This window comes from Equus quagga, chromosome 2, assembly GCF_021613505.1.
Source record: "Equus quagga isolate Etosha38 chromosome 2, UCLA_HA_Equagga_1.0, whole genome shotgun sequence".
In the NCBI taxonomy this organism is placed as follows: domain Eukaryota; kingdom Metazoa; phylum Chordata; class Mammalia; order Perissodactyla; family Equidae; genus Equus; species Equus quagga.
In genome coordinates this window covers 104134363-104149628 of record NC_060268.1, presented here as the reverse complement: position 1 = coordinate 104149628, position 15266 = coordinate 104134363, and the positions used below count along the sequence as shown (strand labels likewise).

Sequence of the window (15266 nt, the reverse complement as noted above, 5' to 3'; positions counted from 1 at the left end):
ACTGCTGTCAGCATTAGTGTGCAGTTAGGATGGAGCCCCAGGGACGGTCCAGCCTTGTTGGCCTTTACCAAGCGTCCCTGGTTCTCACCTGCACACCTGACCTCTTTGTAGCTGGCAGTGTTTTATGCAGTTGTTTTGTTGACCCCATCGAAGAGACGAGATGACACGTTCAAAGACTGGGGGAGGATCACCCTCCACCGAGGGGCACTAGCTGCTGCCTGGATCAGAAACTAGAGTTCTTCCGTGGGGCCAGGAAGTCTTCCAGGAAGCCCAGGACTTCCAGGGGGTCCACGAGTCTCTACAGAGTGTGACTGTGATGCTGATGACAAGTGGGCTTTAAGGGTTCTGGGAGGAACTGAAACTAAACCCGTGACGTCCTTCCACAGCTCCCATAGCTGCCACCTTCCATAAACCGAAGCTGCTGAAGCCACAAAGGAAAGTCACCCTGGTGAGTAACCAGATTCTAGGCTGTTGTCCCCTCAAGCCTTAAACGCCCTTCCGAGTCGAGTTGGTACCTTTCTTAATTCAAAACATGCCCCAGGTTCTTGGTGCTTTTGTTCCCAAGTGAGAGCATTCTCTCTTCTTGGGGACAGCTTTTGACTCCCATACCTAGTTCCCGGAATGGCATGGAATTATTTTTCGTTCTAAATGCTACTTTTCCAAAAGAAGAAAAAAGCCACATAGGAATGTATAAAATAGAAATGAACCTGCTTGTATAAATTTGCCTGATAATCACTTTGAAGAGACTGTTGAAGAACCTTCCAGAAAATGTGTTAAAGATTTTATTTTGAAATAAATTTGGGTTTACAGAGAGTGGTAAAGATAATCCAGAGAAGTCCCTTCTACCCTTCTCCTGGCTTCTCCTAATGTTACTATCTTATGTAGCCTTGGGGTATTGGTCAAAACTAAGAAATTCCCATCAGCACATTGCCATCCAGACTTCCACCAGATTTCAGCAGTTTTTCCACTAGTGTTCTCTGTCTGTTCCAGAATCCATTCCAGGATCTCATGTTGCATTTATTTGTTGTGTCTCTTTAGTCTCCTCCAATCTGTGACAGTTCCTCAGTCTTTGTTTTTCATTCATGGCCTTGACGCTTGTGAAGAGTGGTAGCAGTAATTTTTTAGAATCTCCCTTGGCTTGGGTTTCTCTGAGGTTTTTCTGATGAGTAGAAGTGAGGCGATGGATTTGGAGGAAGGACAACACAGAGGTGATATTTACGTCTCACTGCATCACATCGGGGGCACATAATGTCAACATGTCTTATCATAGGTGGTGGTGGCCCTCTGATCACTTGGTGGAGGTGGTGTCTGCTAGGCTTCTTCAGTCTAAAGTTGCTATTTTTTCCCCATTTATATTTCTGTTTGTTACAAGCCGGTCACTATGTCCAGTTCACACTCAAGGGGAGGAGAGTTAAGCTCCACCCCCTGAAGGAAGGCATGTCAAAGAATTTGTGGATGTATGTTGAAACCACCACAGTATTAATAAATATTTTCAGGGAAATACTCAAGGCTGTACAAATGTCTTGTTTTTCCTTGAACTTTTGCCCACTAATTTTAGCATTCCTCAGCAGATTTTTCTTACAGCAGGAATTACTTTGGTGTCCTAATGGTGGTTTTCTGTTTTCCTCAATCCGTCTTCATTTACTAGGTGAAATTCTTCTGTAGGGAAGAGAGGGAGCCCTTCCCTCATTTGTGTAGTCACTAATTTCTTTGTATCAATGTGGATATTTAATTTTTTTTTAGTTTCTAACCATATTGTTATTTCTTTTGTTACTAATATTGTTCAGCAGTTGTGTATTTGTGTGAGAGAGAGAGAGAGGGAGAGAAACTGGCAAGCCTATTCTAAGATGTGTATGTACCGCAAAGGGCCAAGATAATCTTGAAGGAAAGGAGCGAAGTGGGGAATTTATAGACCAATTCTCAAGATTTACATGAAAGCCACAGTAATTAATACAATATGATGTTAGCACAAAGGTAGACAAATAAACCAAAGGAACAGAATAAAGAGCCACAAACAGATCTACATATGTATTGTCACCTGATTTATGAGAAAAGTGACATTGTAATGCAGCGAAGAAGGGATTATCTTTCAATATATGGTAATGGGTCTATGGGGTATCCACATGAAAAGCAATGATCCCTAACTCCTGCTTCACACCACACACACAAATTAATTAGAGAAGGATCATTGACTGAAGTATAAAAGGTAAAAATAAAACTTCTTAAAGATAGTGTATCTCCCTAACTTCAGGGTAGGCAAAGATTTCTTAAACAAGACACATAAAGTACCAGCCATAAAGGAAAAGATTAAAAAATTTGGATTACCCTAAAATTTAGAGTATCTATTCTGATTAAAGATACCAATACAAGAATGAAAAGACAAGCCACAGATTGGGAGAATTTATCTGACAGAGGATTCTTACACAGAATCTATGAACTCCTCCAAATCAGTAAGGAATGACAACACTCCAAAAAAATGGGCAGAAGTCTTTAAACATACACTTCACAAAAGAAAATATGCAAATACCCAGTAAGCTCCTGAAGAGTACTTAACCTCATCAGCATTATGGAAATGGATGTTAAAGGCATAAAACCAGTTCACATCTCCCAGCATGGCTAAAGTGAAATACTAGTATAGTTTCTTTTTTTTCCCCCCAAGGAAGATTAGCTCTGAGCTAACATCTGTGAATCCTCCTCTTTTTGCTGAGGAAGACTGGCCCTGAGCTCACATCGGTGCCCATGTTCTTCTACTTTGTATGTGGGATGCTTACCACAGTATGGCTTGCCAAGTGGTGCCATGTCCGCACCCGGGATCCGAACCTGTGAACCCCGGGCCGCCAAAGTGGAACATGCACACTTAACCGCTGCACCACTGGGCCGGCCCCTAGTGTAGTTTCTGTTGCCTGTTTTTCTCTGATCTATTTGGAATTTAGGAATGGATTCAGTTTTGTGTTTGTCAGATTCTTTTTTATTTTACTTTGTGTTTCATATTTCAGCAATCATTCCTCGCCAGTTTCATTAAACTTTATCACTACAGTCTAAACAATTATTTAAACTTAACTTTTACTGGCTTTGTTATTGCTCTTTCTTGAACCCCATATTTTCCTCCTAGATATCTTTATTTGCTTTTATATCTGAACAGTTTGTCTGTGAGTGGAATTCTGGTTTTGTAAACTTTTCATACTATATTCTTGGAAATATGCTAAGGACTTTATGTGCATTTCTTATTACTTCTCATATTGCTCAACATAAATGCCAAACTCCTTACTGTGACCCTATAATGCCCCATATCATGTAAGCCTGTAAGCCATGTATGTAATTTCAATTTTCTTTTCTTTTCTTTCTTTCTTTTTTTTTTGGTGAGGAAGATTGGCCCTGAGCTAACATCTGTGCCAATCTTCCTCTATTTTGTATGTGAGACGCCACCACAGCATGGCTTGATGAGTGGTGTGTAGGTCCACGCCCCATATCCAAACCCACAAACCCTTGCAGAGTGCGCAAACTTAACCACTACACCACCAGATTGGCCCCTGTAATTTAAAATTTCTAATAGCTATATTACAGAAGTAAAAAGAAACAGGTGAAGCCAATTTTAATAATGTTTTATTTAACCCAATATATCAAAAATGTTATCACTTAAACATATAATCATTATAAAAATTATTAATGAAATATTTTACGTGCTTTCTGTTCTACTAAGTCTTCACAATCCAGCGTATGTTACACTTGCTACACATCTCATTTCAGAAGCACATTCAAGTGCTCAGGAGCCACCTTTGGTTAGTGGTTACCACAGTCGGCCACACAGCCCTATATGCTCCAGTCCCCATTAGCTCTTTGACATCGTTTTTACCACCATCCCCCTTCCTTGTTGCGCTCTGCCCTCACTAGCTTCCTTGCTAGTCCTTAAACCAAGAGTGTTCTGGCAGATCTTTGCACCAGCTCTCCGCTCTGCCTGGACTGTCCTCCCCAGGATATGCCTGTGGCTTGGGTAGACCCCCCTAGGGTCTCTATTCAAACATCCCGTCAACGGAGAAGCCTTTCTGAAATGCCGTATCGAGCACCACCCGCCTCAGATGGCGCTCCCCATCAGAAGCTGCCTCACATCCCTTGTATCTGTCTATTAATCACCTCTCTTCTCCCGGAAGACAAGGGCTCCGAAGGCGAGGAGCTTGTCTGCTTTGGTCACTGCTGTATTCTCCATGCCCAGAGCAGTGTCTAAGAGGATGGAGATCTGTTGGAGATTCTGCACGCCAGCTTTGTAGCACAGGTTCTTCATTCCGTTTTTACAGATGGCACAGTGAGGAAGGTGACAGATGGGTGACTAACCCAAGGTCGTGTCACTTGTGGGTGGCAGTCAGGACTTGAACCTGGGTCCTTCCGAATCCAAAACATAAGGTTTTAACTAGCACATTCTAAGCCTCGCCTTGGAGTGGAGCCTGGGTCTCTGTGGACGGTTCTGACGTCCCACGTGACTCCACCTCATCCTGGCTCTTCCTGCTCTGCGCCCAGGTTTTCTGTGGTTCCAGTGGAGCGACTGGTTCACCGGTTTTCCAAAGAGAGCCTTCTTCTGCCTGCAGTGAATTGGGGTTCCAATGGGTTTTTCATACAGTATGATTCCATCTGGTTCATAGCATCAAAACTTCCTCGTTGGTTCTGCTCTATTGACAATGCTCGTCTTGTCCTCAAATGCAGCAGCAGAGTTTTTGCTGATGCTAGTAGGTCTCTGGTCGTTCAGTGGGCTTTTGCAAACTCAACTGAACACAAAGACAAAACTGTCAGCTTCCCTTGGCCTTGCAGCATCCTGCATCCCACTCATGAGATTCGGTCCCCGAGACAGATGAGCTGAGCTCACTTTCCTCTCAACTGTGCATATCACTGCACATTTTTCCAGGTCTTTTCTTCTTAATTCTGATATTTATCAACCACTTCAAGAGGGACTACGCTTTGTAAGTTTCCCCACCTTACATTCTCTCTAAGTTGTTCAGGACCTGTTGTTTCTAACGCTCTCTCTTACCTCTGCTAATAGCAGAAATAACTACTTACCGAAGTTCCATTGACATGCCAGGGATATATCCAAAAAAAGTGCTTTTTGCATGTCATCATGTTTAATTCTCACAATCAGTCCTTCCCCCACCGCCAGATTTGCATGTGAGGACACACTCTGTTGAAGAAAAGTGAGTTCCTACAACCCACAGCGGGTACTATTCCATTTCCCATGAAGCCCGAGCTGCTGCCCCGTGGATGGCCCCTTTGCAGCATCGTCAGTCTTGAGTGGACAACTTTCTTTAGTCCACAGCCGGTGGGCCCACCTTTCATTTACCCATTAAATAAAAATCAGTATTCCTATTGAGTGCAAAATGCCGCCTTAAGCAGTTTGGGGCCACTTGAAACAGATTGGATCCACCAGCATTTTCAAAGATACCTCTGGTCCCAATCCCCAGTCTTCCTTGTTGACTTTGTTGTTTGTGTGCTTCTTTGAGTTGGCATGCTCCTCTGGGTGGAGATTCAACAAAGGAAATTCTTAATTTTAACAGAAAGCAAGTCGGGGGCAGTCATATGCATTTCAAGAGGATTCTTGGTTTTATGGGATTATCCCCAATAACAGCTCTTAAATACCAAATTACCCTTTGATCATTTAAGATGTGAAAAGACTAAAAATTTTTCATAGCAAATTTTCCAGAAACGAGTCCATTTGGAAACCAATTTACGCCTAAAACCATGCACAATAAAGAAAAGAGCTGACTTTGAACGGGCCTCTGTCTGACCATCAGTTGAAAGTCAAAAATACCAGGCCTAGCGTCTGCAGGTTTTGGTTGATATTAAGATTTATTTTCCCGGGAGGCCAGCGCTGACCTCAGTCTCAATTTGGTCGATATTTCTCTCTCGGATCAATGAGTCTTGATGGTAGCTGAAACTACAATCAGTTGCTACTTGTTGACTCACACAGGCCTTGCTGGGTAATTGAGGAAATCAGTTGGAGACGTCTTTTATTTGGGGACTGGTGCCAGTTTAGGTGTTTGATTCTGTAATTGTTCCATTTTTGCCACGATCTCCATAAAACAGTGCTTCCTAGAGGGTCATAGGCCACAGAGCCCCCGCCGTCTTTCCAGAGGGATGTTGACACATGGTCACCTCAAGAAGCCACCCTGCCTGCCACCTCCGCCGACTCACTGACGAGAAGGGAGGACTTCCTGTTACTGAGCGCCTACTGTGTGCCAGCCCTCTGCTGCCCCCGTCCCCACTGCATCCATCTCCCTCCTCTCAACTGGACGTGCCAACTCCGGGTGGACGCTCCACACTCCGCCAGGCAAAAATGACAAACGTATGTCCCTAGCTTTCACCCTCAGAGCATTAAAAGTGGGCATCTTTTCTTATGGTTCCAAGACCATGTGGCCTCTTGCAAGAAGTCCATATACCAGAGACTAACACTGGTTGGAAGGTTTAAAAAAATGATAGGATTCAAGAAGAAAAAAGAGATGAGAGAGGCATTTAGACATTTTTGCAATCAAGATATCGAAACTGACCCCCTTGGTTTTTTTTTTTTTAACAAAATAACCAAACACAGCCTGCCTTCACAGTTGGCTTTCTGGTAACGAGGCCATGCATTGTCATGAGGGTCTTTCTGACTAACAGCGTGATCAGTTTGTCTAATAACCTTAAACACTGACAGGGAGTCATTATTCCGATGTACCAGTGGTTCTTCATCTTTTTGGGGGTGAGGGAGCACTGTCAAAAAACTCAAAATGTGTAGTTTCCCTTTAAATTGGGTGTGGGGTGTGGGCACTGCTCACTGACCCCCTGAAGCCTTCTGGGGACCCTGTTTTCTCCCCCTAGGTAAGTGGCCCTACAGCAGAGCTCCCAGAAGCCTTTGGGTAAATCCGCACACTTCCAGAAAAAGCTGGCCTCGCTCCCTTGTCTCAGAAGAAGCAGGGAAAGCCAGAAGCACGTTTGATTTCTTTATATTGCCTTAGGTCAGGTGTTGATTTAGAGGCTGATGGGAGGAAGAGAAAATAGTTTCTGTGATGTGGAAGCCAGACCTCAGTGTTTCGAGGAGAATGGCAGCAGGAAGCATGAGTGTGAGGGGAGGGGGTCAGCATTCCAAAACCAACCAAAAGAGAAGAGGAGGCAGTCCTTTGGGCTCCCCAATTTTGGTACGCTCCTCCTGCCTCCGAGTCAGCACCTTCCTCACTGAGCATCCCTCCGTACCGCACCCCTGAGTCCTCCCCCTCTGTCGTTAAGTCACTCCTTCATGGCACGTGGTAGCTGGAAGGGTCAGGCCACCCCTGTCCTGTAAGGAGAAAATGCTGTCTTGTGAGCAAAAGACTGAAGACACAGAAAACTCAGGATCACCGTGGGCTTCATTACCGCAAGTTTTCCAGCGGGTCTCTTGTATCCTGTCTATCCTGCTCCGAGCCATCCTCCGCATCGCTGCCTAGGGAGTTTTCTAAACACAACTTCAACCACGTCATTTCCCTGCTTAAAATACTCTCATGGCTCCCCCTTGCCTCCAGGATGAAGCACGGCTTCCTGTGGGTTGTATGTGCGGGAGGGCTGTCATCATCCATCTCCCACTCCATCCCGCTACCCTGCATGGTCTTGGGCCTCTTACCGGTGGCCCTGTGGGCTCTGTCCTGCGCCTGCTGCCCTGCCTCATCCTCTAGCAGAGCCGCTTCCAAGATGTGGCTCACTCCCCACCTTCTTCAGGCCTCCTGCCCCTTCAGCCCTGCTTCTCTGCAAATCTAGGTTCTCTGGGGCATCAGAGTTATGCCTCTGCATGTCAGTGACCTGCCATCACCGACTCTCATGGCACCTTTCAATTAATCTTTTTTTTCTGACCCCTCAAGGCACTGATGCCCTTGTTCCTGGAGGTGAATGTGGGTCACCTGCCATCACCCCAGCTGGCTGCTCTCGCTCCTGGCTGTTGCCCCTCCCAAGACGGTAGGCCAGCTTCCCCTCCTCCACCTCTCCAGTGTTGGCTGTCCCTGGGCTTCTCTTCTCTTTGAACACGTTGCCTGGGAGAGTCAACACTCTCACAGGTGCAGCAGCCGCCTGTGCAGCCCATCGCTTCCCTAACCTGGATCTTCAAGTCAATTCCAGACAGGAGCTTCTCACTGTTTACGGGACACTCCCGTGGAGGCCCATGTGTCCCCCAGATTCACCACGGCACACATGGAACTAGTTCCCCCCCTTTAGACCTACTCCACCTGAGATATCCTCGCCTCAGCGAATGGCTGTCCCATGCGGAATCTAGGTGTCTTCTTCTCCCTCACCCCCATGTCCACTGGTGATTGAAGCCTGTCTCTTCCTTCTCAGTGTGCCTGGGCTTGTCCCTTTCCTCCTACTTGCTGCCACAGCTGGCTCACACCTGGCCACCTCCCCATCCATCTGACTTCAGAGCCTCTCCTTGGGGCTCCCATAGCACCTGGCCTTACCTGTATTTTAGCACGTCCCACTCCACCAGGAAGTCACGTTCACCTGCCTGCCTTGACTTTCTCCTCCGCTAGAACCACGTGGTTCATTTGTACAGAGTGACCTCTGCTTTCCTTATACTACAAAAGCTACACAGGGTAGACACCTTAGGTAGTGCAGACCGTGGGAACATTTTTTTTAAATTGTGCTAGAATAGACATACAATTTACCGTCTTAACCATTTTTAAGTGTACAATTCCAGAGTGTTAAGTACATTCGCATAGTTGTGCAGACAATCTCCAGAACTCTTTTCATCTTGCAAAACTCGGTCCTCATTAAGCAACAACTCTCCCCTCTCCCTCCCCCCGTCCCTGAAAACCACTCTCTTACTTTCTATCTTTATAAATAGGTAGCTCGCATAAGTGGAATTGTATGGTATTTATCTTTTGGTCACTGGCTTATTTCACTTAGCATAACATTGTCAAGGATCATCCTTGTTGCAACGTGCGTCAGAATTTCCTTCCTTTTTAAGGCTGAATAGTATTTCATCGTATGTATATCCCACATTTTGCTTATCCATTCATCTGTCAATGGACACTTGGGTTGCTTCCACCTGCTAGTTATTGTGAATAATGCCACTGTGAACATGGATGTACAAGCATCTCTGAGTCCCTGCCTTCGGTTCTTTTGGGTATATACCTAGAAGTGGAATTCCTGAATCATATGGTAATTCCATTTTTTTTTTTTTTTGAGGAACTGTCATACTGTTTTCCTCAGCAACTATAGTATTTTACATTCCCACCAAGAGTGCCCAAGGGTTCCAGCATCTCTACATCCTTGTCAATACTTGTTTTTTGTTTTTTGGTCATAGGCAATTTTTTTCTGTTTTTTGATAGTAGCCATCTTAATGAGTGTGAGCTGGTATCTCATTGTGGTTTTGCTTTGCATTTCCCTAATTATTAGTGATGCTGAGCATCTTTCACATTCTTTTTGGCCATTTGTATATCTTCTTTGGAGAAATGTCTATTCTTTTCCCCCATTTTTTTTGTGGGGTGGATTGGCCCTGAGCTAACATCTGTACCAGGCTTCTTCTATTTTGTACGTGGGATGCTGCCGCAGCGTGGCTTGATGAGCATTGTGTAGGTCCCCACCCGGGATCCGAACCTGTGAACCCCTACCTGCCAAAGTGGAGCATGTGAACCAAGCTGGCCCTTTTTCCTCGTTTTTTAATTAGGTTGTTTGTTTTTTTTTTGTTGTTGTTGTTTTTTGTTTTTTTATTGAGTTATTGATAGGTTACAATCTTGTGAAATTTCAATTGTACATTAATGTTTGTCAGGCATGTTGTAGGTGCACCACTTCACCCTTTGCGCCCACCCCCCGCCCCACCTTTCCCCTGGTATCCACTAAACTGTTCTTGGTCCATAGTTTTAAATTCCTCATATGAGTGGAGTCATACACAGATTATCTTTCTCTTGCTGGCTTATTTCACTTAACATAATTCTCTCAAGGTCCATCCATGTTATTGCAAATGGAATGATTTTGTTCTGTTTTGCAGCTGAGTAGTATTCCATTGTATATATGTACCACATCTTCTTTATCCATTCGTCTGTTGATGGGCACTTAGGTTGCTTCCTCGTCTTGGCTATTGTAAACAGTGCTGCAATAAACATTGGGGTGCACAGGACTTTTGGGATTGCTGACTTCAGGCTCTTTGGATAAATACCCAGTAGTGGGATGGCTGGATCGTATGGTAGTTCTATTTTTAGTTTTTTGAGGAATCTCCATACTGTTTTCCATAGTGGCTGCACCAGTTTGCATTCCCACCAGCAGTGTATGAGGGTTCCTTTTTCTCCGCAACCTCTCCAACATTTGTTGTTATTAGTTTTAGATATTTTTTGTCATTCTAACGGGTGTAAGGTGATATCTTAGTGTAGTTTTGATTTGCATTTCCCTGATGATCAGCGATGATGAGCATCTTTTCATGTGCCTATTGGCCATCAGTATATCTTCTTTGGAGAAATGTCTGTTCATGTCTCCAGCCCATTTTTTGATTGGGTTGTTTGATGTTTTGTGATTGAGTTGTGAGAGTTCTTTATATATTAAGGATATTAAGCCTTTGTCAGATATATGACTTGCAAATATTTTTTCCCAGTTAGCGGGTTGTTTTTTTGTTTCAATCCTGTTTTCATTTGCCTTGAAGAAGCTCTTTAATCTGATGAAGTCCCATTTGTTTATTCTTTCTATTGTTTCCCTTCTCTGAGAAGGCATGGTGTCCGAAAAGATCCTTTTAATACTGATGTCAAAGAGTGTACTACCTACGTTTTCTTCCAGAAGCCTTATGGTTTCAGGTCTCACCTTTAGGTCTTTAATCCATTTTGAGTTTATTTTGGTGAATGGTGAAAAAGAATGGTCAATTTTCATTCTTTTACATGTGGCTTTCCAGTTTTCCCAGCACCATTTGTTGAAAAGACTTTCTTTTCTCCATTGTATGCCCTCAGCTCCTTTGTCAAAGATAAGCTGTCCATAGATGTGTGGTTTTATTTCTGGGCTTTCAATTCTGGTCCATTGATCTGTGCACCTGTTTTTGTACCAGTACCATGCTGTTCTGATTACTGTAGCTTTGTAGTATGTTTTGAAGTCAGGGATTGTGATGCCTCCCGTTTTGTTCTTTTTTCTCAGGATTGCTTTAGCAATTCGGGGTCTTTTGTTGCCCCATATGAATTTTAGGATTCTTTGTTCTAATTCTGTAAAGAATGTCATTGGGATTCTGATTGGGATGGCGTTGAATCTGTAGATTGCTTTAGGTAGAATAGACATTTTAACTATGTTTATTCTTCCAATCCATGTACATGGAATGTCTTTCCATCTCCTTATGTCGTCATCCAATTCTCTCAGAAAGGCCTTGTAGTTTTCATTATATAAGTCCTTCACTTCCTTAGTTAAATTTACCCCAAGGTAGGTTGTTTGTTTTTTGTTGTTGAGTTGTAGGAGTTCTTTATGTATTCTAGATATTACCCTCTTATCTGATAAATAATTTGCAAATATTTTCACCCATTCTGTAGGTTGCCTTTTCAGTCTGTTGATTGTGTCCTTTGATGCCCAGAAGTTTTCCATTTTCATTAGCACTAGTTTTAAAGTCATCAGGGACCAGTCCTCCTCATCACTGTGTCCCCAGTAGGGGACCTGGAACTAGCAGAGTGTGTGGGGAGTGAAGGAACCATGGAGGGCAGGGATCTGGGATTGGAGCTCTGAGTCCTCATTGCTCAAAGTGTGGTGCATGGACCTGCCGCCTGCGCATCGCCTGAGAGCTTGTTGGAAAAGTGGAAACTCAGGCCCCACCCTAGACCTAGCGAATTAGAATCTGCAACTCAGCAAGATCCTGGATGAATCTGATGAACGTTAAAGTTTGAGAAGTGTGGCTCTGAATAACTTATCAAACTCAGTAGCCAGTTCCAGTTCGGTCACTGTGGACAGGACAGTCACTGCTGCCTTAGTGAGAGAGTTCAGCCACCCGGGGAGAATGATGGGTTTTCTTATTTATCAACAAAGAGAAAATTAGGAGAATATACTCCTAGGGGCATTGTGACTCTCCCTCATTCCCGAAGAACTTCCCTGGACGAGCTCATCCCCATCTCAGCTGGGGGTAGCCCTGTCCTGTGCCCTCCTAGGGCCCCTCCCAGGAAGAGAATTCTGACCCCTAGGGAATGTGTGACCAAGGCCTGCTTGCCAGGGATTCCCTCAAGTTTAAAGTCAATAGTAAACCTGTCTCCTCTCTTGGAATCTGAAAGATCAGAGCACTCAAAATGGACCTAACGGGATGTGGTTCATGCCATCAGACTTGAGAGGCAACCTGTCTTAGGAACCGGCCTTCCACGGAGTGGTCCACCCAGGACCGGGATGCTGTGACCCGCTCCATGTCGGCCTAGCATCAGGAATGCAGCTCCTTCTCCCAGCCCACTTTCGCTCTCGAGAACATACTGCCAAGACCAAAAAGAGTTTTTCTCTGATCAGTAGCAGAAAAGGGCTTTGAGGCACATTAAACACCAGTGATAGAATTCTGAGAGGATTTTAATAATAACCCGAATCCCAGCAAAATTATTTCCAGAGGACATGCACTTCAGGTTTCTTGAAGGATGTTTATAATAAGCCAGAGAATTTCTCTTGTTGTCGTTAATGTGCTAGAACTGGTTTCAGTTAAATTTTACATGAAAAGGATATATTAACCTGCATAAAATATGTTCCTAATCTCGATTTAAAATTAAAAAGAAGAAAAACACCCACAACCACATGTACAATATATTGCCCCAAGTAAAAGCCTTGGGAAAAAAACAAAAACTTTGCTTGTACCACGCTCGTACCATTTTTACAGAGATAAAAATTCTATGCTCCCCTCGGTACACATGCACATCCCATTATTGTCACGGGGAGTTATGCATGTCGGCTGGAGGGAAGAATAGTTGCCGAGGCTTCAGAAAGGATGAGAGTGGGGAAAACAGAAGTCATTTGATTTCACGGGCTTCCTCCGGTCCACGGAGAACGGGCGGCTGGGGCCTTTGAGAAGTGGGAGGTGAGATCAGACCTTCCAAAACAGGAAGTGGGAGCATCCTTTATTAGGGACTGTTAGCCCTGACCTGGGGCTGTCCTTTCCCCACAGGCCACGAGGTTAGAGACGAGGCCCCTCCATTGCCTCATGCTGTCCGCAAACAGCTACCGGGTTACCTGCTCCTCAGCTGCTTCAGAGGCCGCTGGAGGTTGGTTGAGCCTCTGATTTTACGAACGATGGGCCAGGTGAAGCTGCTACTTTTGGAGAAGGCTTTTAAGATGGGTAGCACCTGAAGCTCTCCGAAGGAACCCCTTCTGGGAGCCAACGGGAATCCTGCTGCAGAGGGTCTGTCTCACTCTGTTCTAGAAGGAGAATGTGGCTTGTGCTTTGAGGAGGAAGGTGACTTTGGAATTGACCGCCTCAGGACTGTGTTTCTTCTGTTGGCTGCATCACTGATTCAGTCGATCATTTTCCGCTCTTCCACTTACTCATTCCCCAGCATATATAGGGCGCCGACAGGCTGTGTGGGAGGTGCTGTGGGGACAGGAGCGTGAGCCTTGGAGCCTCCTGACAAAGGGGAACAGGGAGCAGAGAGGTGCTGGGCCTGAGGTTGGCCTAGGCTGGAGGCAGGCCCGGAGGTCCAGCAGGTCCAGCGCCTGAGTGGCCTCACCTGGTTGCACAGGCCCATCCTGCCCCCAGGGGTCCCCAGGGCCCCACTCCGGGGCAGGCTTGTCCCTGTATGTCTGCAGGAAATGTCCCCGCCGAGCGGGAGCTTGTTTTCCATCTCAGCTCTGCTGATTTGCTGTCTTTATTGGGCACTTCATTGCTGGCATCATTGCACTGTTGGGAAATTTTTTTTAAACTTTTTCACTCTATTTTATTTTTGTAATCTCATGGAACAATATCATTTGTCCTCACATTTGATTTTTTTTTAAAAGCCTATTTCATTTAAAACCTCAGTTTTGAATGCAGAGCACTTCAGAGTTGTTATTAAAAGACTTTTTCAATCTCGAATAGAGAATACTAGAAATGAAGTGCCATTTTGGAAAAAAAAAAAGAAAAAAAATCATCAATGTATCTGTAACATCCAGCTAGGCATAAAAAGTATCAGGAAGAAAATCTTTGTGTGAAATTCTGAATTCTTGATAAACTAAGGGTACATTTAAGGGGATTTTGTTTCCCTTGCCAGATTCAATTCCAATTTATTATTATAACTTCCTAAAGCCAAACTTATAAATTCCAGCAAGCACATGTGATGTCCAAAAGGCAATAAGACACAGCGTTGTGAATTTATGATTAGAGTGTGCATAGAAAGATGAAAAATACAAACTAAGAATTCAATGATATGTGCCCATTGCCCACATTACATATGAATACAACAAATGAGCTAGCATACCTACAGCTATCTTATATTTGGTCTTCAAGCTTGGTTTGGGCCCTGTACGTTGTGTCCACAGCAATGCTAGTGATGACGATGGTGATGAATGTGATGATCATGATGATATTGATGGTGATGATGGTGATGATGAGAGTGATGATGGTGGTGATGATGGTGGTGATGATGATGGTGATGATGATGGTTATGATGGTGGTGATGATGGTAATGACGGTGATGAGACCCACACTTCACTTGGATGATACTTCGTGTGGGCACTATCCCAGTGTATATCAGTATGAACACTGGGACAACCCTGACCTGAGCATTGGTCTTGTCTCCGTCTCACAGAGGAGGCAGGGGAGGCACAGGGAGGTAAGTACCAGCTCAAGCTCCCACAGTGGGAAGTGGCAGAGCTGGGTCTGGCCAGGCACTTGGCCCTGGGTCCCTGTTCTTCCCCACTGGGCTCTGGGCTCTGCTGCCTCTCATCGAAAGCACTCAGTAAAGTCCTAGTCCACCGGGTCTCAGGGTGTTTTCTGTCCTAACCTCACTGGATGGGTTTTTACGTGATGAAAGCTACAAAGGGGCTTCTAGGTGGGGTGCCTGAGTGGGGCTGGCAGTTCAGAATAATGGGAAGTGAACTTCCTTCCATAGACTCTTATTCCTCTGCAGTGGCGTCTGTTAGGGCTTGGCTTATCTTCTTCTAAATATTTTTCTATGTATATACAAACTTATATCCATATCTATGTATATATTCCCAAAATGTATACACAACTGACTCGCAATCACTGTAGGTCATGGCTACAGATTATAACAAATACATTTCCGTGTGATGAGTTCCCTGAAACTGAGAATGATCCTAAACGAACTGTTCATACATTGAAGTGTATTCTCATTAGCAATGTATCAGGCTCATATTTCTACATCAGTACATAT

General features: G+C 44.5%; 1 protein-coding gene across 1 annotated transcript in view; it reads left to right on the top strand.

Annotated features, from left to right (window-relative positions):
* Window positions 1-15266, top strand: part of VSTM4 (V-set and transmembrane domain containing 4) — a 90734-nt gene that overhangs the window by 61443 nt on the left and 14025 nt on the right. Inside the window, exon 7 of the mRNA XM_046652803.1 lies at window positions 387-448. Within this exon, the coding sequence (XP_046508759.1) occupies window positions 387-448 (62 nt within the window). The remainder of the gene's footprint in view (window positions 1-386; window positions 449-15266) is intronic.